The 20,973-nt window shown below is 50.2% G+C and overlaps 7 protein-coding genes across 7 annotated transcripts; 4 read left to right on the top strand and 3 right to left on the bottom strand.

Annotated features, from left to right (window-relative positions):
• Positions 1–99: 99 nt before the first annotated feature.
• J7T55_007895 (Ent-kaurene oxidase) lies at positions 100–2,961 on the bottom strand (the record flags this gene model as incomplete). Its single annotated transcript, XM_053131035.1, has 7 exons — positions 100–1,025; positions 1,074–1,491; positions 1,550–1,634; positions 1,983–2,092; positions 2,150–2,259; positions 2,511–2,580; positions 2,824–2,961. The coding sequence occupies 7 exons, from the start codon at positions 2,959–2,961 to the stop codon at positions 100–102; spliced, it is 1,857 nt and encodes a 618-aa protein (XP_052990731.1).
• Positions 2,962–3,217: 256 nt separating this feature from the next.
• On the top strand, positions 3,218–4,782 carry J7T55_007894 (Ent-kaurene oxidase; the record flags this gene model as incomplete). The annotated part of the gene is made up of 4 exons (XM_053131034.1): positions 3,218–3,472; positions 3,543–3,963; positions 4,042–4,704; positions 4,760–4,782. 4 exons carry the CDS (start codon positions 3,218–3,220, stop codon positions 4,780–4,782), a joined length of 1,362 nt encoding a protein of 453 aa, XP_052990730.1.
• Positions 4,783–6,058: 1,276 nt separating this feature from the next.
• J7T55_007893 (uncharacterized protein) lies at positions 6,059–6,787 on the top strand (the record flags this gene model as incomplete). The annotated part of the gene is made up of 2 exons (XM_053131033.1): positions 6,059–6,319; positions 6,386–6,787. 2 exons carry the CDS (start codon positions 6,059–6,061, stop codon positions 6,785–6,787), a joined length of 663 nt encoding a protein of 220 aa, XP_052990729.1.
• A 334-nt stretch (positions 6,788–7,121) lies between these two features.
• Positions 7,122–8,170, bottom strand: J7T55_007892 (uncharacterized protein; the record flags this gene model as incomplete). Its single annotated transcript, XM_053131032.1, has 4 exons — positions 7,122–7,525; positions 7,582–7,832; positions 7,925–8,035; positions 8,118–8,170. 4 exons carry the CDS (start codon positions 8,168–8,170, stop codon positions 7,122–7,124), a joined length of 819 nt encoding a protein of 272 aa, XP_052990728.1.
• A 1,581-nt stretch (positions 8,171–9,751) lies between these two features.
• Positions 9,752–14,629, top strand: J7T55_007891 (Copalyl diphosphate synthase; the record flags this gene model as incomplete). Its single annotated transcript, XM_053131031.1, has 10 exons — positions 9,752–10,395; positions 10,452–10,596; positions 10,676–10,787; positions 10,843–11,123; positions 11,185–11,307; positions 11,380–12,433; positions 12,542–12,841; positions 13,069–13,197; positions 13,469–13,717; positions 13,779–14,629. 10 exons carry the CDS (start codon positions 9,752–9,754, stop codon positions 14,627–14,629), a joined length of 3,888 nt encoding a protein of 1,295 aa, XP_052990727.1.
• Positions 14,630–15,028: 399 nt separating this feature from the next.
• On the bottom strand, positions 15,029–16,469 carry J7T55_007890 (uncharacterized protein; the record flags this gene model as incomplete). The annotated part of the gene is made up of 5 exons (XM_053131030.1): positions 15,029–15,513; positions 15,588–15,652; positions 15,706–15,823; positions 15,879–16,245; positions 16,320–16,469. The coding sequence occupies 5 exons, from the start codon at positions 16,467–16,469 to the stop codon at positions 15,029–15,031; spliced, it is 1,185 nt and encodes a 394-aa protein (XP_052990726.1).
• A 1,905-nt stretch (positions 16,470–18,374) lies between these two features.
• J7T55_007889 (uncharacterized protein) lies at positions 18,375–20,503 on the top strand (the record flags this gene model as incomplete). The annotated part of the gene is made up of 7 exons (XM_053131027.1): positions 18,375–18,582; positions 18,792–18,850; positions 18,922–18,957; positions 19,092–19,305; positions 19,373–19,585; positions 19,662–19,961; positions 20,040–20,503. 7 exons carry the CDS (start codon positions 18,375–18,377, stop codon positions 20,501–20,503), a joined length of 1,494 nt encoding a protein of 497 aa, XP_052990725.1.
• Between the last annotated feature and the right edge of the window lie 470 nt (positions 20,504–20,973).

Here is a 20,973-nt window from a genome sequence, read left to right as displayed (position 1 = left end):
ACTATAGAGGAGTCCTCAATTTCAGGAATCCCTCACCACCCCAGCCCTCGGCTCTTGATAGACCTGCTGCAAAACATGGCAGACACAGGTCATTACTGATCAAAATGGACAAGAACCCTTTTTCTTCCGGCGCACAAGCATCTTAGTCCATGGCCATGTAAAGAGAAACTCATGCACCAGAATGTTTCTCGGCCGTTGGGTATGCGGAAGGAACTTGAATTCATAATCTGTGAGCGCCTTGACCATGACCATTTTCACCGCGATGCTTGCGAAGAACCGTCCGGGACAAGCTGTTTTCCCATAGCCAAAATTGAGAAAATCCGAACCGGGCGACGAGAACAGATACTGGTGAGCTCTGTCGGAATCGACTTCCCGTGAAGCTCGGAAAGCCCGCAGTCCGTCGAACTCTTCAGGGTTTGGTGTTGTCAGAGGGTCGTTCTCAATGGCATACACAGGCATGCAAGCGTACGTCCCCGCCTCGACCTGGGTGCCGTCCTGGAACCGGTATGGCTCCTTGAATAGCCGCTTCATGCCCAGCGTCGTAGGAGGCGAGATGCGCTGGGACTCACGCAGCACGCTGTCAAGCTTTGCCAGCGCATCGTATGGATTGCCATTGTCGTGCCAGCCACCGCGGGCGACACTAGCAATCTCTTGGAGAAGCTGTTCTTTCAGATCAGAGGGGGCGGCAGCAACATCATACAAGACATTGACCATGCGAAGCAGAGTGGTATGCACCGCTGCCAGCGCTACCATCACCATCACGTGCCCAATTATGTCTGCTCTGCGGTCTCTTCCTTTTGCGCAGCTAGTTAGCCAGCTGAGGACGTTTAGGTCGTCCGGATTCTCATCTGATGGCTGCCACACCCCTCTATCGTTCTTGTCTAGGAGGGTTTGGATCTGAGGGCCCAACAGTCTCTTGCCCTTGTAAAGAAGTGCCCAGCCCCTGTAGTACGAGGGAAGGAAACGAGATAGCATCGGGCGCATCCATGTTGGGAAACAGCGTAAGATCACGACAGTCCTGAACACTTGACGAAAGGTTAGCGCTAGTCGAAACATGTGGGGAGAAGGCATACAATTTTCCGTGTACTCAACCGCAATGTGCAGCCACTTGGGGTTGTCAGAGAAGGACGGTCCAACTATGATCTCGGCACCGAGTCGAGCAGAGATGTAGCTAAATTCTTTGTATGGTTCAAACTCGACCCAATCATCGCTGAGAGGCAGATAGGTTTTGAAGGCTGCTGTAGTCGCTTTTTCCATCCGGGGTAGAAGGAGAGAGAGGCGTGGCGTCAGCTTTCGCTGTACGATTGAGTGGTGTAGCCTGCTTTCCAGTATCAAATCGATACCAGTAAAAGACCCGACAAGGTCACGTTCCAATGCGGCTGTGGGCTCGGCAATGTTGGGCGGCAGACGACTCAGCTCCTCAAGCAAGGATTTCGGAAGGACGAGGACACGGCCCTCGTTCCGAATGAGTTGGAAAGCGGACTGCTTGTTCTGGCCCACAACGCCTGGTCAGATCCTTAGCTATAAAACAGTGACGATAGAAACAGACCTTTTCGTACCCTTGTTGGGCCAAGGCTGTGGCCTTCCAGGCATATAACAGATTGAGAACAAACTTTGGTATTATGGCCACAGGGCTGCCAACAAGAGGATATTGAACCTGCCTTCGCACTATCCGCCAGGTTGAAATGGCGCTCAACAAGCAGTAAGCTAAGAAGAGCTGCAATAAAAGCAAGATGACGTTGAAATTTGTGAGGTAATCCCTCACACTGATCAAAATGATATCCATTTTTACCTGTACTTTCTTTGCTTCATTGAAGAAGGCAGGAAAGCCTGTGTCGGCGATTTACTGCCCTTTATTGCAGGGTGTTGACGCTCATAAACAGTCAATATTCATTAGGAAATACCTGCATTGAAAGATGCTGACACCGTGAGGACCCGTGCTAAAACATGCCCAGCACATCCCATTCCCTCCTATCTATGACTTTACAAATGCAGTCCACAATTGGTACGTCATCTCGATTGGCGTCATTAGGCTTAGCCTGGCCTTTGGTGAGAGGTGGCCGTGACGCTTTAGAATCTCGGTCTTGACGTGCTGCTCAAATGCATGCAAAAAATGTTAGATGCTGCTGCGGGTCCTCGTTGCACGAACACGATGACTCCCAATAATGTCCTTCTTTTGTGTGTGTGGTAAAACAGACAGACCTGCCAGGTTCCTGTGGCCGGAGCGGTCCGGGTTGGACCCATGGAGGACTCCGCCGCCTCGTTGTACAGCATATCATGTGTGATGTTCCAACTGGCAGGGCTGCTTGCATGTTTCCTAATCTCTTGCAGTACTCTTTTTCCCTGGATGCGGAAGGTTTTACCGATCTCACCTCCTCATCGTGCCCATTTTCACATGCTGATCAAGGCCGTTCACCAGTAGAGGGGCTCACAGACTACCAGTACGTGCGCACCTTGACGAAGGATCTGCTGACCACCTTCATGGACGTTTTATAAGGCTGTGGGCTTACATTGCATTGATATTGTAACAGAGTGCTTTTCTGCCGGGCAAGGATCATCGCTCATGGGTTGCGCAAGTTCCTCGTGTTGGCATGTATGTTAGCACAGTCACGAGTGTTGGGGGCGGAAATTGGTCCTGAGCAATTTTACTTTTCATGATCATCGTCAATCGCAGTCGTTGATTGCCTAATTCAGTTGTGTTACCTCGGTGTGAGCCAATTCTGCATCGCAAGACGTACTATGATCCGCCTATCCGTCGTGCCATGCGTTGATAAAATAAACGCCCGGGGGAGGGGGCACTGCTGTGGCACAATCAAGACTTACTGGAAATGGTGTCAAGAAGCGTGCATGTATGCAGGAGACTAGACGGGTGAGCAGCATGCAATTCTGCTGTGGGGAAGCTCCGCCATCCATCAACTGCAGCTGTCTGGACCTGCCACTGACCTGTTGTGGTATTTCCATGTTGTGTTGAGGTATTAAGGGGTAAAATGAAGGCAAGAGTGTATCAAGGCGGAGGTGTGAGTTGATCAAGAGCTGAAACAGATTCTGGAAGTACAGTGCCGTCAGAAAATGAAGGCTACTTTACGACTTCCTTGCTCTTTCAGGACACCGCGACGAACTGAGGTCCAGTAAAGACTCCTATTTTGCAAATATCTACGTTCGGCCATCTCCAGATCAATTACTGCGCCAACAGCCAACGAAAGGCAGAAAAGTCATTATGGAACTCTATCCTGTGTCTCTCAATTCCCACCGCTACATTCGAGCGCCAATCCACTTCGAAGGTGGGCTTCTGATAGTTGCGTTGCTGATAAGTCTCGCAATAATTGCGGTCGTTTTTCGTCTTCCAAAATCTGAGAAATTCAACGACGGCCTCATGACCGCCAACAAGCTCTTTCGGTATGAGCCAGCTGTTTTCGCGCGCTTCAGATGGATTATCAATGCAAAGAAAATACTTCGAGCTGCAGACAAGAAGGTCGGTGTATTCTTGGTTGTTGATGATCTGACATCCTCGTCTCTACCCCATACTCAAATCCTCATCCTAGGCACAAGGTCACCCGTACCGTCTCTACAGAGGCGATACAGATCAAATTGTCCTTCCCACAAGCATGATACCTGAGCTGAACGGCTTGGGAATAGATTGCTTGAATAGTCGCGAGTCTCATTCTTTCGGCCTCTTGGGTCACCTCACGGGCATGGACGTCGTCCGTGTGACCAGTTTTCACGTCCGGGTTCTATTATCCTACATCAGCCCAGCTCTCCCTTCGCTGTTTGCTGTCATGGGCGAACGCATTTCAGCGGGTGTCCAGGATGAGTTTCCGCAAAGTCACGAATGGATGCCCATGAAACCCAGTAAAGCAGTCGTGCACTGTATTAGTGAGGCAATCGCTCTCATCTTATTTGGAGCGGAGATGACTCGGGACATTCCGGAACTTGTCCACTTGTCACATGAGCACACCAACAACGGTACGCCATCCCAAGAAGAATAATAAGAGTACCAGAGATATGATTTAGTATTCTGATGAGCGAAAATGGACACGTCAGTCTTCAAGGTCTGCTTCGCCATGCGCTGCGTACCGCAGACTCTGCAGCCCATACTGGTCTGGCTTCTCCCAGCAAAGTGGAGGCTGATTAGCAGCTGGAAAAAACTTCGCGGCTTTGTTGTTCCGCGGGTGCTTCAGCAAAACGAGGCACGTCGTACGCGGAACAGCAAAGGTGCTGCTGTCGTCAACCCAGATGTTATCTCTTGGATGGTCGAAGACGGTCGAAACGAGCTAGAACGTGATCCCGAAAATTTAACTACCCTAATTGGTTCCATTGCGGCTGGATCCACATACAGCATCACAAACTTCTGTTGCCGGACTATAGTGGACCTAGTTGGGCACCCTGATGTTCTAGATGCTGTACGCGATGAGATACGTCGGCAAAACGCCGAGGTTCAAGGTCGTTGGAGCATGGCGGCCTTGGCCGGCCTCGAAAAGCTTGAATCGGCAATGAAGGAGTCGTCGCGTCTAACACCAGGGACGTTTCTTGTCTACAGCCGCGTCGTCAAGAAAGACTGCGTTCTCGCCAATGGACTGGTGCTTCGGAAAGGCCAGTTCATTACTATGTCCGGCGCGACGCGAACCATGGATCCCAGCATTTTTCAAGACGCGCAAGAGTACCAGGGCCTGCGCTTCTGTGCAGAAGATCGGGTGAAGGAACACCGTGCGCGGCCTTTCAGTGGCGTTGACACGGATTTACTGACCTGGGGCGCCGGTAGATGGGCATGCCCAGGACGATTGATTTCAAGTATGTCCGCCAAAATTTTGCTAATAAAGTTGTTGGATGAGTATGATTTTGCGTTCATTGGTGGTAAGCCGTTGTCAAGTGCTTCTATGCACGAGTTTCTCTTTTTCCACCCGGAGAGTCAGATGTTGGTCCGGCGGAGGGAGGAGGCTTGTGGGATTGTCTTTGTCTGAGTACAACGACCTGAAAGAATAACGGAATCTTATATTTCTCATGGACTTAGGCGGCAATTGCTTCATGTATGGTGCAATGGTGCCCTTGTTTGCAGTCCTCGAGAATAGTACCGATCGAAAGTTCTGTTTGGGCCAATCATATGCCTCTTATTGGTAACAAGCCTTTGTCTGCGAAATAAGTGGTACATCAAGAGCCTCTGATGCGGAGTAGACTTTTATGTCCCAGTCGATTTTAGTAGTGGATGAGAGACGTGGGTCTGAAAGATTCACAGCCGAGTCAGGCTCACCAAGTGCTCCGATAACAAATAATATTCTTGAACAGCTACGCAATCTTGTTCCATGCAGGAAGTTCATTTCCTGCAAATATTTGCGTGATCACTTTCCGAACAGCTGATTACATCGCTGAGATGCAAGGGCATCTCTCTGTGCTATGATCCTTTTTACCCAATTGCAATCTGATCTCCCTCGGAACTCGTCTGTGATTGTTCCTTTCGCATGAGATAAAGTTCCTCCCATATCAATCGGTAAAAATTCAAGGGCCTCCGATGAAGCTTTTGGGCTGTACCAAAAAGTCTTAGAGGAACTGTGCATATGGGAACCGGTTCACACACAGTGCGAGCTTCCAGGCCAAAGTACGGTACACACACATGCACGTTGAGAATAGTATTAATGGCCGCATGAGGCTAACTGCACGTTCATGCAAAAGCCAAGACTTTTTGTGGTCATGTCCGAGAATCCTGCTGTGGCAACGTTCATGGCCGCTCATTTGGCATTGAGTTGGATGGCAGCCCTAGCACAGCTCGTAGAGAGGCGGCCAAGAAAGCAAGACGACGACGGAGATCCAGAAGAGCTGTAGCATTCATAAAGATGCATGACCTGTTCCGATCGTAGAGTATTCTTGACCTATAATTCTTCGTCTTGGAGTATATAGTCTTCGATGTCTCATTCCCGCCATCCTCTGCATCGCCCGAATCCCTTATTTATCTCCGCACTTGGTATGTAAGAGAGAAAAAAAGGAATTCTCGTCGTCAACATCCAAATGTTCAACGACTCCAGAGCTCGGCCATATGCTTGATACCTCCAATCGGCACCCCGTTATCATGCATATCTTCTCCATTCTTCTCCTGTCGCTGTGCGCGGCGTCCGTCAATGTGGTTTCATCGGAAACCAATGTGGTGACCACGGCCCCAGCGGAAACAGTAGTCGACCTTTTCCTTGGGGCTAAACGCCAGAGCAATTATTCTTTCGTCGCTAGCGTGGTTGCAGTTGGTGAGACGGCTACAACATTCGAGGTTGTATGCAGGTCTGGGCTGCTCAACCTTCCCGGGTTCCCCACAACTACCTGCGACGCCAATGACCCCGTGGGTGCTATCCTAAGCGTTCCGAGTTAAGAAAGCCATCTGCTGACTCTTGTGTGACCCATCCAGCCATGGACCGTAACAAATGGGCCATCTACTATGGCTGGGACCCTGTCCACCGCAATTGCGAGCGTGACGGCTGTTCTGGATGAGGAGTGCATCATCACAGGGCGTAGTGCCGCGTACTGCAATTACACATATATTGGAGACTCGAGCGGCTCTACTACGTCCACCTCATACACAACGATTATTAATGGGAGCCTTTACTATGAATATCCAGTCACCATCACAGCTGGAGCTGAGAAGTTGTCTCTTGTGGTCGAGACATCCAGTCCAGGTGGTGCGACACCTTCGGCCAGCAATCCAAGCAGCGTTATTACTTCAGGTTCTACGGGATCATTTAGGGACAAGATAAGAGTGCTTGCCGTTGTGTCGCTGTTTATACATTGTTTTCCCGGGCTGGCGCCTTGAGCGTCTGGGAGGATGTAATGTCTGTAAACTTGCAATTTGCTTACGAATAGCTGCATGAGGGATATGGTGGATCTGAACCAAGTTGCAAATGAAACCAAATGTTGTGTGCCCATGCTCAAAAGCGAGGGACAATAATCAGGCACAGGATAACCATGATAGTGTAACAAATGCATTCGTGGTGACGATAGTCCCAACCTTGAGAACCCATGGGCATCTTCGTAGAACAACTGGCATGATTCAGGTTCGGCCGTTTGCGTGCGTGTTTGAACTATTGTGCAAGTCATTTCTATGCTCTTTCCAAGAGCTCTAGCCTGTGCCACAAGCTGGCATGGGATCAAGCCTGCGGCTTCTTTCCGATAACAGTCACCCGTATCGAAGTCCCATATGCCCCGTTCCTTGTTTCTTCCACAGCCTTCGGCAGGAGGCGGCCTAGCTCATCCTGCATTTTCACGTTCTTTGTCTTGCGATAGATGAGCTCATGGATCATCAGCCCACACTCATGGAAGGCGAAAGCCCAATGTGGGGGACAATCATTTTTATCCACCTCGATGTCAATAAAACCAGCGGCAGTGAAAAGCTCTGGAAGACCTTTAGCCCAAGTGGGCTTCAGTCGCGGATCTTGGATTTCCAGCAACTTGAACAGCTCGGTTAGGCTCTCAGTTTGTGCATCGATACCACACTTCTCAAACCGAAGTGTCTCCATATCCGCTTCGCCCCATTGCAGATAGCCGCCAGGCTCTGAAATCAATAAGATTAGTTTTAATGGAGAGAGACAGTGGTTGGGATATACTTACTCAGCATCTTGAACAATTTCTTGACCACTGCAGGGGCATCATCGTTCAAGAGGACAAATGAGAGGAAACGGACATGAACGATATCAAACACGCCATCCAAATCTGGAGGCAAATCTGTATTGACATCCCAATGCCGAAATTTTACGTTGGACGGTATGACCCCAGCCGGAGGTGTAGCATCAAATGAGATATCGAAGCCTTCTAGCTGAGCGGATGGAGCAAAGGTATCTCGAGCGTCTAAAAGCCAGATGCTAGTTGCATGAAGTCGTTTAGCAAGCAAAAATTGAAGCACTTCTATCTACTTTCTGGACGAAGAGATTTGTGCAATGTTGGTTATCCTCACCCTGTACCAGTGCCGACGTCTGCCACCCGGAGGTCAGGTTGGTTTGTGGGGATCTTTGGGTGGACCGTATACCCAAATACCTTGGTCCAAAAGCTGTGCATCAAGTTGATGCTGCAATGGAGTCAGTGGGAAGAGCTTCACGACTTATGTTGATAATGACTCGGCATAAGAGGAAAACACAGCGATTCCGCACCGGCTGTTATCGAGGTAGTCTCGCGTGAAGACATAGTCCACCGTTGGCGCCATAGTGAAGCGTAGCGCTAAAGCGTCGAGGAAGTCGTAAACCAAACACGAAGGAGAAGTGGGAGCCTGATTTCAAGGGACCGTAGTAGAGAGGCAGAATCCTAGCCCTGTCAAGAACCTAACGGAGGACAAAACGAAAGAGGGGCAAGGAATGATTCAGCTGCCCAACGCGTGGCACTGCACCAACGTCGGTTGCTGACAAACATGACAAAACACCCTTCTTGTTGTTGGTGACGTCGATCCCCATCTAATAGAAAAAGGGTACATACAGCCTGACAGCCCGCGTCCATCCGGATACACAGGAAGCAGCAGGGATGCGCACAGAGACTGTCACTTTTTGTGTCGCGTTGTGTCACCAACGTGGAGAGCAGACTTTTTGTAGGGCAGTGGACTTTGTATGACTTTCCAGGTCTCAATACCTGGAGGCAACATTCTCACCCCCCTGCCTGCAGAGCTTTAAACCAGGTGGCTGCATGCTTGTTCAGCCGACCTGGAGATACTGCCTTGTGCTCTGCACCTCCACTACAGCATATGTTGACGAAGCAGTGTACGAATCCTCTTGCTTAGCCACAGAAAGCAGACCCAGTAGCACACAAAAGGATGTCACACAAGTCGGTCCTTTTGTCGACGTTGCGTCCGTTCCGAGAGATCTCGTGCCGAAGATCCGACGAGGCTGTGATTGAGTTTCTGATGATGCGGATGGATGGTAGTTACAAGGCAGTAATGTGTTGCTGACGGGCATGCATGTGGAAATTGAGGCATCAACATCTCACCTGCATGGGCCGTCCCACAGGCAGCAGCGTGACCATTTTACTGTGTAACATTTTTGAATGCAGTGCACTGTGACTGCGGTAAACGACGTGCATCATACTGCTCTCCATCCCTATGTACCTGGCTCAGTCGTACAAGAATAGAGTCCGAGGCCGAGCGTTGCAGATTTGGTCTATTCCTGATGCAATGGGGACGATCTTTGAAACCCTCCATTCTGGTTGGTGGTCTCCCGACAACGATGTCCTCACTCCACCGCAAGATGGAACATGCTCACGTACCGGTAGTGATAAGATCTCCTCGATTTTGCCCATGGCAGCCACGGCGTGCAGGTCTACAGTATGGTTATATTTACTTTGTTCACCCTGTGGTGTGTGTATTATGTGAGCATGGCAGAGAATCGGTGCTCGATGGTGAATTTGAAAAGCTGGATGTACAGCCGGTCTTGCCGCATGTGCAGCACTGTGACAGCCTAACCACCGGCTGTCAGTCTCAGTGGTCACTTTTTGAATGTGCATCATAGTGGTTTGGCTCTCGATTGCGAGGTAACACACGGGATCTCCACGATACAGAAGGCGATATTGTGACCTCGCAGTGTACCGGGGAGCTGAGCCAGGCTCACCATATGGATACCTTCGGACTAACAAGGACGACTAGCACGTACAAGATTACAAAAAGTCTCTGTCAATGGAGAATACTGTGGCCAGATAACTGCTCTAGCACTTGTCCCAAATTCATATGCAGAAGTTTGATCCATCCAGGTGAGAGCTCAATCCTGACTTTGACTTCTCCAGAGTCCTGTGATGCCCAGAAGCTATGGACAATTCATTGCACAAGCAGGCAGCTGCGCTTCTTGCCCCTTTGGCCGCACGCTGTTCCGCTGGTCAGGATTTCGGCCACATGTCGCCGTCGATCTACGACAGTGCCTGGGTCGCCATGTTACAAAAGCCCAAAGACTGTCACGCGGAAAGTGATTCATGGCTGTTTCCTGAGTGCTTCGATTTTGTCCTGGCGCAGCAGAAGCCATCCGGTGCCTGGGAGTCGTACGGAACGCCTTTCGACGGCATCCTTAACACTTCAGCAGCTTTGTTATGTTTGAAAAGGCATTTGCGGACACGTCCGGACCATGAAGACTGGATACTAAGAAGCCGAAAGGGCGAAGAGGCCTTGATACACATGCTGAAGGAATGGAACATAAGCACAACCGACCAAGTCGGCTTTGAGGTCCTCCTGATATCACTGCTTAGTCTTCTGAAGCAAGAAGGTGTAATCATAGACTGTGTGCAGCTTCAGGCATTGCAAGCAGTCCGCGATGCAAAACTGACAGGGCTACCGCCCTCTACGCTATATGAAGCCGCTTCCACACTTCACCACTCTCTCGAGGCATTCATTGGCCATATTGACTTCGACCGTGTCGGTTCATGGCTGGATCCTAATGGATCGATGATGGGATCGCCAGCGTGAGCAACAAAGCCTGGCATGTCTAGCCCACCTCAGTATTTGCTGACTTTTGTAGAGCTACTGCGGCGTACCTTATGCATTCTTCAAATTGGGACTGCAAGGCCGAAATGTATCTTAGGAACGTTCTGGAACGCGATAATCAGCACGAAGACGGAAGTGTACCCGCTGCCTGGCCAACGACAATATTCGAAGTTAGTTGGGTACGTCATTACCTAACTATAGAGATGTGGCCAAAACCCCTCAATTTGCAATAGTGTTGGCTGATGATGAACCCGGCAGATCATTAGCACACTCGCTTCAGCCGAGATTCTGGTGAAGGGCCCAGGAATATTGGCTTTCGGTGACCTGCTCAAAGGTCAACTGGAGATGCAAAACGGGCTTCTTGGCTTCGGTAGGTTGATATAACTTTGACTTATACTGAATCGCAGCTAAAACCTTCGCAAAAGCACCGCATATGTTCCCAGATGTCGATGACACAGCCAAGTCATTGGAGGCTTTGCATTACCTCGGTCAAGACTACAGTATCGAGAGCCTTATCCACACTTACGAGTCAAGTGAACACTTCGTCACCTACCCTGGAGAGCGCAATCCCAGCCTCAGTGCGAACTGTAATGTTCTTATCGCTCTGTTACTTCGTGAGGACCGAGAGCAGCATCTTTCGCAGATAAGCAAGGCCGTCCAATTCTTGACGATCAAGGTGTTTCACGGACAGACCACCGAGAAATGGGTGAGCTAGATTTGATCAGATATTCATTGAGCAAGAGAAGCTGACTGTCAATTTGCAAAAGCATGTGAGCGAACTGTACTGGATGATGTCACTTGGCCGCGCATTTGAGTTGTTGTTCAGAAATCACGAAGTTGCTCTGAGTGTTCTGAACGCTGTCCCAAGTCTGCTGGAAAAGATTCCGATGGTATGTTTGCACATACTTATCCAGATACTGTGTCGGCAGGAAACCGATGGGTCATGGAATCACGTCTGCGAGTTGACATCGTACGCAGTCTTGGCGATGTCAGCGATCGCAAAGCTGCCATGGATGCAGCAAATTGACCACGGCATTGTTGTCAACTCTATTGCACGAGGAAAGTCATTTTTGACTTCAAAAATGTCCGAATGGGGCAGAGGTCATCATCTATGGACTGAGAAGGTGACCTTTGCTTCCGACGTGCTCAGCGAAGCGTTCTGCCTGGCCGCATCCAATACTGCCCTACCGAACATCCCTCAGGGGTGCTCAGACAAGGCTTTTCTTATGAACGAGAAGACACTGGCTGGAATGAAGAAGGCCGGTGCCCTCATGGCGCGAACGCCCTTGGTCCGTGAACTGTCTTCAGCCTCTCTCGCCATCGCTGAACTAGAGGCTTGCTTTGCTATGAGACTGCTGAAAAATCATCACCATTCCATGTTTCCACGGCCGCAAAGTGGTGACGACAAATACATATTCATCATCCCGTTGGCTCTCATTGTATGTGCGGAGCTGCACGGCTGCACAGTGAGCCCATCAGTCTTATATGAGATGATGGTATTGTCCGTCTTGAACTTCCACGTGGATCAATACATGGAATCAGTTGTGGAGAAGCACTTTCAAGGATCATTGGGCTCCATTAGGGGCATAGTTCGTCATGCCTTTGAGGACTTGCACTCTGGAGCCTGCGCCGTCGCGCCAGTTGAAAATCAGGCCTACGATGTGGACATCAACAGGCATGAGGCGCGCAACTGTGTTGATAAACACCGTACCCCTCTCACAATGAAGTCCGTCGACTCCTTGCTTCGTCAATTCATAACACACATACTGCACCATCCAGCGGTGCAAGCAAGCCCAATCTTCCTTCGACAGAAGCTCGCGTCTGATCTGCAGACTTTCCTGCTCGCACACATCACGCAAGCGCAACACAACAACAGATTCCGTGCACAACACAGAAGGGACGGGTTCCCCCTGAATATTGCCAAAACGAATGGGCAGGGCACGATAGAGCCTCAGAATGCAAGGTCTCCTGTGAAATACGTCGACCCGGGGTCCACACTCTACTCCTGGATGCGAAGTATATCAGCCGATCACACGTCGTGCCCGTTCTCGTTTGTTTTTTTCAATTGCTTGGTACACGCGGCATCATCTTCAGGTCGCCATATTTTGGCATCTGCACGGACAGTGTACCTCGCCGAGGACGTATGCCGCCATTTAGCCAGTCTATGCCGCATGTACAACGACCTCGGCTCAGCAGTACGCGATGCAGATGAGGGCTCATTGAACTCTCTAAATTTTCCCGAATTCTTCTTCCGACAAGTAGCTCCCAAAGAGCGGAAGTCGATTGCCCAGGATGATCTCTTGTGGATCGCCGAGCATGAGCGAAAGGGATTGGAAATGGCAATGAAGCTTTTGGGACAGGAGCTTGGCGATGGCTACTCCATGAAAGCTTTGCGCATCTTTGTTGATGTGACAGATCTATACGGTCAGCTTTATCTGTTGAAAGATATTGGTTTGCGGACTCAATAGCGGTACGAAGATCCATAGTCGAGGATCCTACAGGCAACACTACGCCACTGCACCATATTCCACATTGATTGAGACGGTCTCTACATATTCCCTGCACGGAATCTCGATATGAATGTAAAAACATGTTGATTTCTGTTCGATTTCGCCTACCAAGAGGAAGGCAGAGGGCACCTGTGAGCTCAGCTACGAGCGCTCTCGGAGCTGTCTATAGCGGCGGGTTTACAAGCCTGAATCTTATCCATGAGGACTTTGGCCTACAGGGCCCTGTTATCGAACTCCACAGCCTTCGCATTGATATCCGATTTGTTCATTGTAGGTGCTTGTTAAGATTCTTGGAGTTACATTACTCTTTTTTGGCCCAATGGTAGATCTGGATCCGTACACACCGATTGAAATTGAGTTGGACGGTGCGGTGGTCAGAGTCTGCAGACATTGGAATAAGACCTACGTTCAGTAGCTACCCAAGTACTGCCGCATGTCCATCAAGTTGCTTTGAAATTTGTAGCAATTATACCAGCACAATCACCCCCACACGGAAAAGAATTGATTTGATGCCAATGCACAAGATCCATATATCAACAAGCACACAATATGACCCCGGAACTTATCAATAATGTCATAATGCAGGGTCGGCGGCTAGCCTCACACAGCTGGGAGTACGGCACGCTCTCTGAAGCACTTCTCGAATGGTACAACCCCGACTTGTCCGTGTTCGGCAAGGATGCATTCCCCAAAGGCGAAATACCAGTTTTACAGATCAGCGACGTGCAGTCACTCTCGTATGCGATGCCGCACATCTGGACAAACTCCACCATCCTGGTGGATGGAGACGGTCAGTGGCCGCATTGTGGATGTGATCCTCTCTATACGATGGATGCTGACGCTCTCAGTAGGTGCAGCCGGTGATCCAGCCTCCCTCGGTGTCTCAGCCATCTTGATCGGCCAGACACAGCCGGAGTACCTCTCGGCGGCAGAGCGTCAAGTTGACCATCTACTCAATACCGTTCCACGCTGGGCCAACGGAGCCATCAGCCACCGTGAGTCCAATACGGAGCTCTGGGCTGATTCTGTCTACATGGTGCCCCCGGCGTTGGCATACTGGGCCGTGCAGACGAACAATGCCACCCTGCTGAACATAGCCATAGAGCAGTGCAATCTGTATGGTGATGTCCTGGGCGTTCCTGCTAATGAGTCCAGGACCTATAGACCTTGGGGTGCAACCGGGCTCTGGCAACATATCGTCGGCCCGCCGGATGGGAATAATGACCGTGGAATATGGAGCACCGGGAACGCGTGGGCAGCCGCAGGGATGAGCCGTGTGTTAGCCACGACGCTGAATGCGAAATTGCAGCCTGATAGCTGGCTACTTGACGTCCTGAAAGACCACATCCAGACGATTCTAGACGGTGCGATAGCATTGGACAATGCTGAGCCGGATGAGTCTCTTCTTCGCAACTATCTCAACGACACCACCTGGTTTGCTGAATTGTCGGGGACTGCGCTGCTGACAGCCACAGCGTACCGAATGGCTCAGCTCGAGCCGGCCAGATTTGGGCAGAATTATATAACTTGGGCAGACACGAAGAAGGCGGCCGTGACTGAGAGGATCGGGAGCGACGGAACACTGACTCCTGTGGTCAATCCGCTGGATTGGGGCGACAAGACGCCTGCGAAAGAGTCCCCCGAGGCACAGAGCTTTGCTATTCTCATGTTCTCGGCTTACCGTGACTTTCAGTACGTATGACCGGTTCTCCGTAGAGATTGTGTGGAACTTGTTCAACGAAACGATATTTTGGCGACTGCACCGATACAAAAACATTTCAGAAGAAAGCAATTGGAGAAGCAAATAGTCTGATGTAGTGTTTGTGACTCGCTCGACAACCTCCTAGTCGTACGAAAATCCTACCGCTCCCAACTCTGGGTCATCTCGGAGCGGGTTTCGCATCTTCTGCGTTCTTCTATACCTGTCAAGGAATTATAATGATTAGGTCAACCCGCCATATGTGGAACATTTGTGCATGAAACAAGGACTTGCTTTGAATGTGAGTGGGTAGGTTGATGGTATTCGCGGAGGTTAAATGAGACAAACTCGAGCGGAAACTGTTGCTTGGGACCAGATGTTCGTTTTATATTAATGTTCTGTTTACTTTCCTTCTGCGTACGTACTACTTGTTACGTCGACCTCCTCCGTCACACGTATCGCGTTCGAACCCGGCCCGCTCAAAAGCCCTAGCCCCCCTTTCCTTGCCTCGGGGCCCAGTATCTCTTCTTCGCTCTGATTATTCTCCTGTCTAACTCCCATTGCTGTGGCGTATGTAGAGGTATATCCCATCTTGTGACCCCCGAAGCTAGGAAGTTCGCTGTCCGCCTCGCCTGGTGAAGTCCGCCTCTTCGAGGACACTCGATGCCCTTGCCCACCACGTGGCTTCAGAGTACTCCCACCGAAGGTATGGAGCGCGAACCCAGGACTTTGGCCGGACCCGTTTTGTCGCTGGTAGCTGCCTGTGCCTTGCGATGTGAACTTGTCGAGGAAGCGGTTGTATAGCGGTCGGCAGACGGGGACGGCTATGCAGATCATCGTTACTGCAATTTCGGCGGCTGACCAGATGATGAGGCCAACTGTATCTCCTATGGGAGGCAATACTGGTCAGTGACCTGACACGAATGATAGTAGACCGGAAAGAGAAGTTTTTGCAACGCACTTGTGTAGTTTGGACTTGACAACTGAGGCACATCAATCGTTCTTTTGATGCCGAATGCTCCAGCTCTGACACCAGATCGTCAGTAATTGCGAGCCTGAATTAATGCAATTCAACTAACATGACGCCCAGACTGAGGCTGATTAGAGTCACCATCTTTTCGCGGCGGCCCATCTGAAGATTCCAAATGAAGAACCATGGGGAAATGGCGAAGAAAAAGTCCGCCAGAACACAAAGGACTAAGAGAATCAGTACTCAAGCTTTTCAGGACCTATCCCTGAAGTAAAAACCTACTGCACAATAACATAGAGACCGGTGTCGAATCAACCTGGCAGATTCCTCCGGGAATGCTCCGATCCCAGAGATACGCAGGCGGTGTGCACTGCAGCCAGAACACAAAGCAGGTAGACACACTCGCTCCCATGAGCAAAGCCATGACGATCCAAATCAAGACCTTGTGTACCCTCAAATGGATAATGCGCAGCAGGAAAAGACCCAATGACCATTTTGCAACAGCCATCCCTATGACCGCAAATGTCTGACCAATAGCCTCGAAAAGGATCGCGTTCGCGAGATCGCTTGGCAGCAGATCTGAAGCACTCTGGCCGAAGCCATAGTTGGCTGCAATCGTAACGAAAATGGTATAGCAGAGGAGGCAGATCTGCGGTCATAAACTTATTGTCAGAAAAAGATTGGAAGCATCAAAGATCACGGGCAAATGTTGTCGAGACTTACGAAAGCAAAATTGTAAACGTGGTCGTCGGCGCCGTGGGATTGGATTACGAAGACTCGAGTGTAGAAACGAAGAACCACGCAAACGAACGTAGGAACCACCATGATCCACATGACCAGGACGGCCATAGGACCCTGCCCACCCATAGCCATGTTGCACCGTCGAACCGCCGCCGGCGGCTACAACGACGACGAGAGGATATCAAAGCAACCAGATAGAAGAAGAATATCGGGAACCCAAATGTCAAAGGAGCATCCTCAAAGTCAGCACTCGTCGTGCAAAGTTCAACCAGGGGGGATATCATCCAAATCGGGGAAATACAGCAGGTATCTCCCCGTGTCAAGAACGCACGAGAGACTAGAACAGTCTATCGCACGGAAATCACTGCCGTGACACCCCGAGAAATAGTGGAACAGTCATGGCCACTTCTGAGGATACCCGATTACGCAGTTTCTCGTAACATCAATGCAATTGGACGGTTTCCTTACTCGCGTTACAAGGGCTGAACTGGCTGTCACAAGTGTACTTTGTGCGGGCGCAGCTGAAACCTCAGCTTTCCACCCAAAACTTCAATATGCCATGACGTTTGCTAGACCAGACATCGCAACATTTGATGTTCGACGTTGCCGACACCAGTCTTGATACAGCGCAATGAACGCGCCAGCACAACCGATCCCTAGCAAATCCATGAATTATATCCTATGAACCATAGCAGCCACAGCATGTGGCCACGAAGTGATAAAGAGGTTCGATCTGTCAGCGGCACTGATTGGAGTTCTTAATTATTTGTTTCGACCGCCCCAAGCGATGAAACTTCAACCCGGCCCGAATATCGTCTTCTCGCAGAGCAAAATTCAGCGTTTGGGTAAATTTGAGGCGCAAGTGGGCTCCAGTGGATCTTAGTTCTGGGCAAATAGGATAGTCTGACTTGCCTCCAGTGAGAACCCAGCGGGATTCAATTATAAGTTCCAGCACCTTTTCATAAAATCCCCCCCTATTTCCAGACCGGTCTCCAAAAACGGTATTGAAGGCGATGCATGTTGGCTACCGGGGTCCGCAAGTGGGTCCAGCGCCCGTAACTTGACGTCGTTGGGTTGTATCAATGCCGGGGACTCTGGGGGCCCCGCGACTCCAGACAGCCTTCGGGGGAAGCAGGCTTTACATCCGACAGGTGCCTATCACAATTATCAGGGAATCAAACTTTGCCGTATGATTGCGACATAGAAATGGGATACCCAGTATGATACTATGAGACACTTAAACTTTCGCCTCTGAAAGCGCAATGTCGACACGGCCAAGTCTGATGCGCTTTCGGGATAGTCTCCACAGATTAACAGTGCCATTGCCACAAAAAGGATCGTCAGGAACCCTGTATAATATCATACGATCTCATGTGTAGCCGTGTCTCCATTGCGGTCCGGCCCAGGCAGCCTGGTGGAGGACATCACATGTGGGCGGTTCGCCAACGGCAAAGGAAGGGTCAGAATAAGTCAGGTTACGTCCCAATAAGGTATAGTCCGGCAGCACACTCAAAGCGTTACACTTATAATTTCCTTCCTTAAGGCCGGCGCAGTTGCTTTATCCACTTTAATGACCCCCCAACAGTACATCTGAGGTCTTTCGTATCTTACTATTCTGTTGGTTGGGGTCCACGTGGCTGCATATGCAATAGTACCCAGACGAAGTCTAGCGTTAGTACGAAAGGAAGAAATAAGCGGGAAAAGATCTAGTAAGATTGGCTTCCGAGGTCCTTGGGTGGGCTAGGTTCCACAGTAATCGGGCGAGCAGGTCCTTGAGCGGGCTGGCTTCCACATTAGTTTGGCGAGCAGTTGCAGTAATGCTTTATTGGCTGAGCGCTATAAGTCTCATTAAAATGCGGCTCTTCTGGGAGAGATTTTCGGACCTTTAGAAGGGAATCCATTATATAATATCTAGCCGCGAACTCATCCCCTCCGAGCGATCTCGTATATAGAGTAACAAGCGGAGTACCCAGGCTGATCTTTTGTAGATGTTACAAACATACTTCACTATATTGAATGAGATTAGACGTCGCCAGAATGGATCCAGCAACGGAGTATTTCGAAACCAGCACATTGCTAGGACTACAACAATCGAAGTTGGTGGTCGTTGACCTGCTGAAACAAACGCCCCTAGCCGCGACAGCTCTTTTCCTGATCGCTTTGCCAGTCCTCGCCTTCTTAACGTGGTGTATACTGTCCAATCTTGGTTCATCTTTACGGCAGTACCCTGGACCATGGCTGGCTCGTACGTCTGCTTGTTCCCTCTGTAACAGATGCAGTTTTCTGTGTTCATAGAACGTCGATACTCACTTTTAATGTCACGTATCTGACCCAAACCAGGGTACACAAATTTATGGCGCTTTCTCCTCGTGCGACGGGGTAGTTACCATGTGCAAATTAAGAAGCTCCATGAAAAGCACGGCCCTGTTCTGCGTATTGGACCTAATACGCTAGATCTTGACATCCCGGAGTTGGCAAAAGTGCTCTACAGCACTGATGGCAAGTGGCGGAAGGTAGAGAAATTTCTCGGATGCAGATGGTGGGTGTGGCTTCGAGTTTGCTAACATTGAAGTCTGATGACCAGACAGAGTTCTACCACAACAACAGCAGCGTGATCAACGTAGGTAACATTTTAATTCTGTTCATTTTCCTTGCTCTCGCTATGTGGTATTTTCGTAGCGTGAAAGACACCCAGCCATTGTATTCTCCACACGAGCAGCATGGTCATAAAGTTGACAACGAGACACATCACAGGGGAAAATTACGTATCATCTTTTCAGCACAACAGACCAAGACGAACATGCGCGAATGAAGAGGCCAATTGTTAAGCACTACTCACAAGGCAGTGTCTTGACTCTGGAGCCCCTGATGAATACCGTCATTGGCGACTTCTGTGATCATCTCGAAAACAGATTCATGAACGGCAAACAGACGGAAAAATGTGACCTAGGTCAATGGATTGGATTTTGTAAGCGCGTACGGTTCGAAGGAAAAGAAACACTGATAATGTACTGACCGCGCACGTGAAACCACAGATTCATGGGACATGAATGGCGTAGCTTCCTTCAGCCAGCGGTTCGGCTACATGGATACAGGCCGCGACCACGACAAGACCATCGAGATTGCGGACAAGGCTCTGGACTACTTCGCAGCAGTTGGGCAGATGCCCTTCCTCGATTTCCTCATGGACAAGAACCCAGTGGTGCGCATCGGCCCGCCCAACCTGGGTAACATCACACGAATAGCACGTAGGTGAATCCCTCAAACCTACACTGTCATATTACAGACCAGAGCAGAAGAAGAGCTGAATTTACGACGCTGTAGTGGAGCATCTTATCGCTCGATCATCTGGAAAGGATCCTAACTTCGACCCAAGAGTTCCCGACTTTCTGCAGCATTTCCTAAACGCCAAGAACACCCACCCAGACCTCGTTGACGACGGCATCATCATGGGATACCTGCTGGTGAATCTGCTTGCCGGCGCTGACACCACGGCAATCACTATACGTGCAATATTCTATTATGCTCTGCATCACCCGGAAGTGTACCATAAGTTGGAGACCGAGATAGTGGCGGCCGACCTCGGCAAGATTGCACCGTACAATGCCGCGCGTGCACTGCCGTGTGAGTACACCCCGTGGCCACTGTTTGCACCCTGCTCTTTATAGTTCAGAGAGAAGTTGTTGACATGAAACAAACAAGACCTTGAGGCCGTGGCCCGCGAGGCTATGAGGATGCACCCTGGGGTGTGCATGTTGCTGGAACGTTACGTGCCAGCCTCCGGGCTCACTCTCCCAGATGGGTCTTTCATTCCACCAAGCACAGCCGTCGGTATCAATCCGTACGTAGCGGGTCGCAACAAATCTATTTGGGGCGCGGATGCGGACGAGTTCCGCCCGGAAAGGTGGCTCCAGCGCCCAGCGGAGTCGAATGAAGACTACCAGAAGCGGTTGAGATTGTTCAATGCTTGTGACCTGACCTTTGGCGGCGGTTCGAGGGTCTGCATTGGCAGAAATCTGGCGAACATGGAGGTATACAAGATTGTGGCTACGTTGGTGGGTCGCTATGAGATCCAGCTAGCTGATCCGCAAAGAGAATGGGAGGTCACCGGCAGCTGGTTCCCAAGGCAGAGGGGCCTTGAGTGTTATTTGAAGAAGCGTGAATGAGTGGCGGCGGCATGGTTCTCTCAGCCGGTGAACCAATTTCTTTTTACATATTATATGTCCTTAGGCTTAACGCAAACAACGCGAGTTAAACATTCGAGAATAGACTCAAGACCGCTTAACATCGGTATCTACCTGCTCCCAGCATCTAAATTAGTCGACTGGCAATATACTATTTGTAGTTATGGTAGTTTGTCAGCCCTTGTGCACGGGGATCAAGGCCTTGCTGCGAAAATATAGCCCTGCTACATCAGGTCACATACCACTTCACGTAGCAGTATCACTGGTTCTTTAGGAAGGGCAGGTACCCGAGGACAGGACGAGGCTTGGCAACTATCGCTACTTAAGCAAATACATGCAGTGATCTGGAAGTGCCTCCGAATTGGCAACCAGTGATTTGAGTCTGCTGCCTCCCTTAACGCCATCTCTTAGATCAACTGATCGGGGACCCCTGCAAGTTCTCATGGCGGGAC

Source organism: Diaporthe amygdali, assembly GCF_026229845.1.
Source record: "Diaporthe amygdali strain CAA958 chromosome Unknown NODE_25_length_736740_cov_64_583793, whole genome shotgun sequence".
NCBI lineage: Eukaryota > Fungi > Ascomycota > Sordariomycetes > Diaporthales > Diaporthaceae > Diaporthe > Diaporthe amygdali.
The sequence above is the reverse complement of the archived record's forward strand: the minus strand, read 5'-3'. Positions and strand labels throughout refer to the sequence as shown.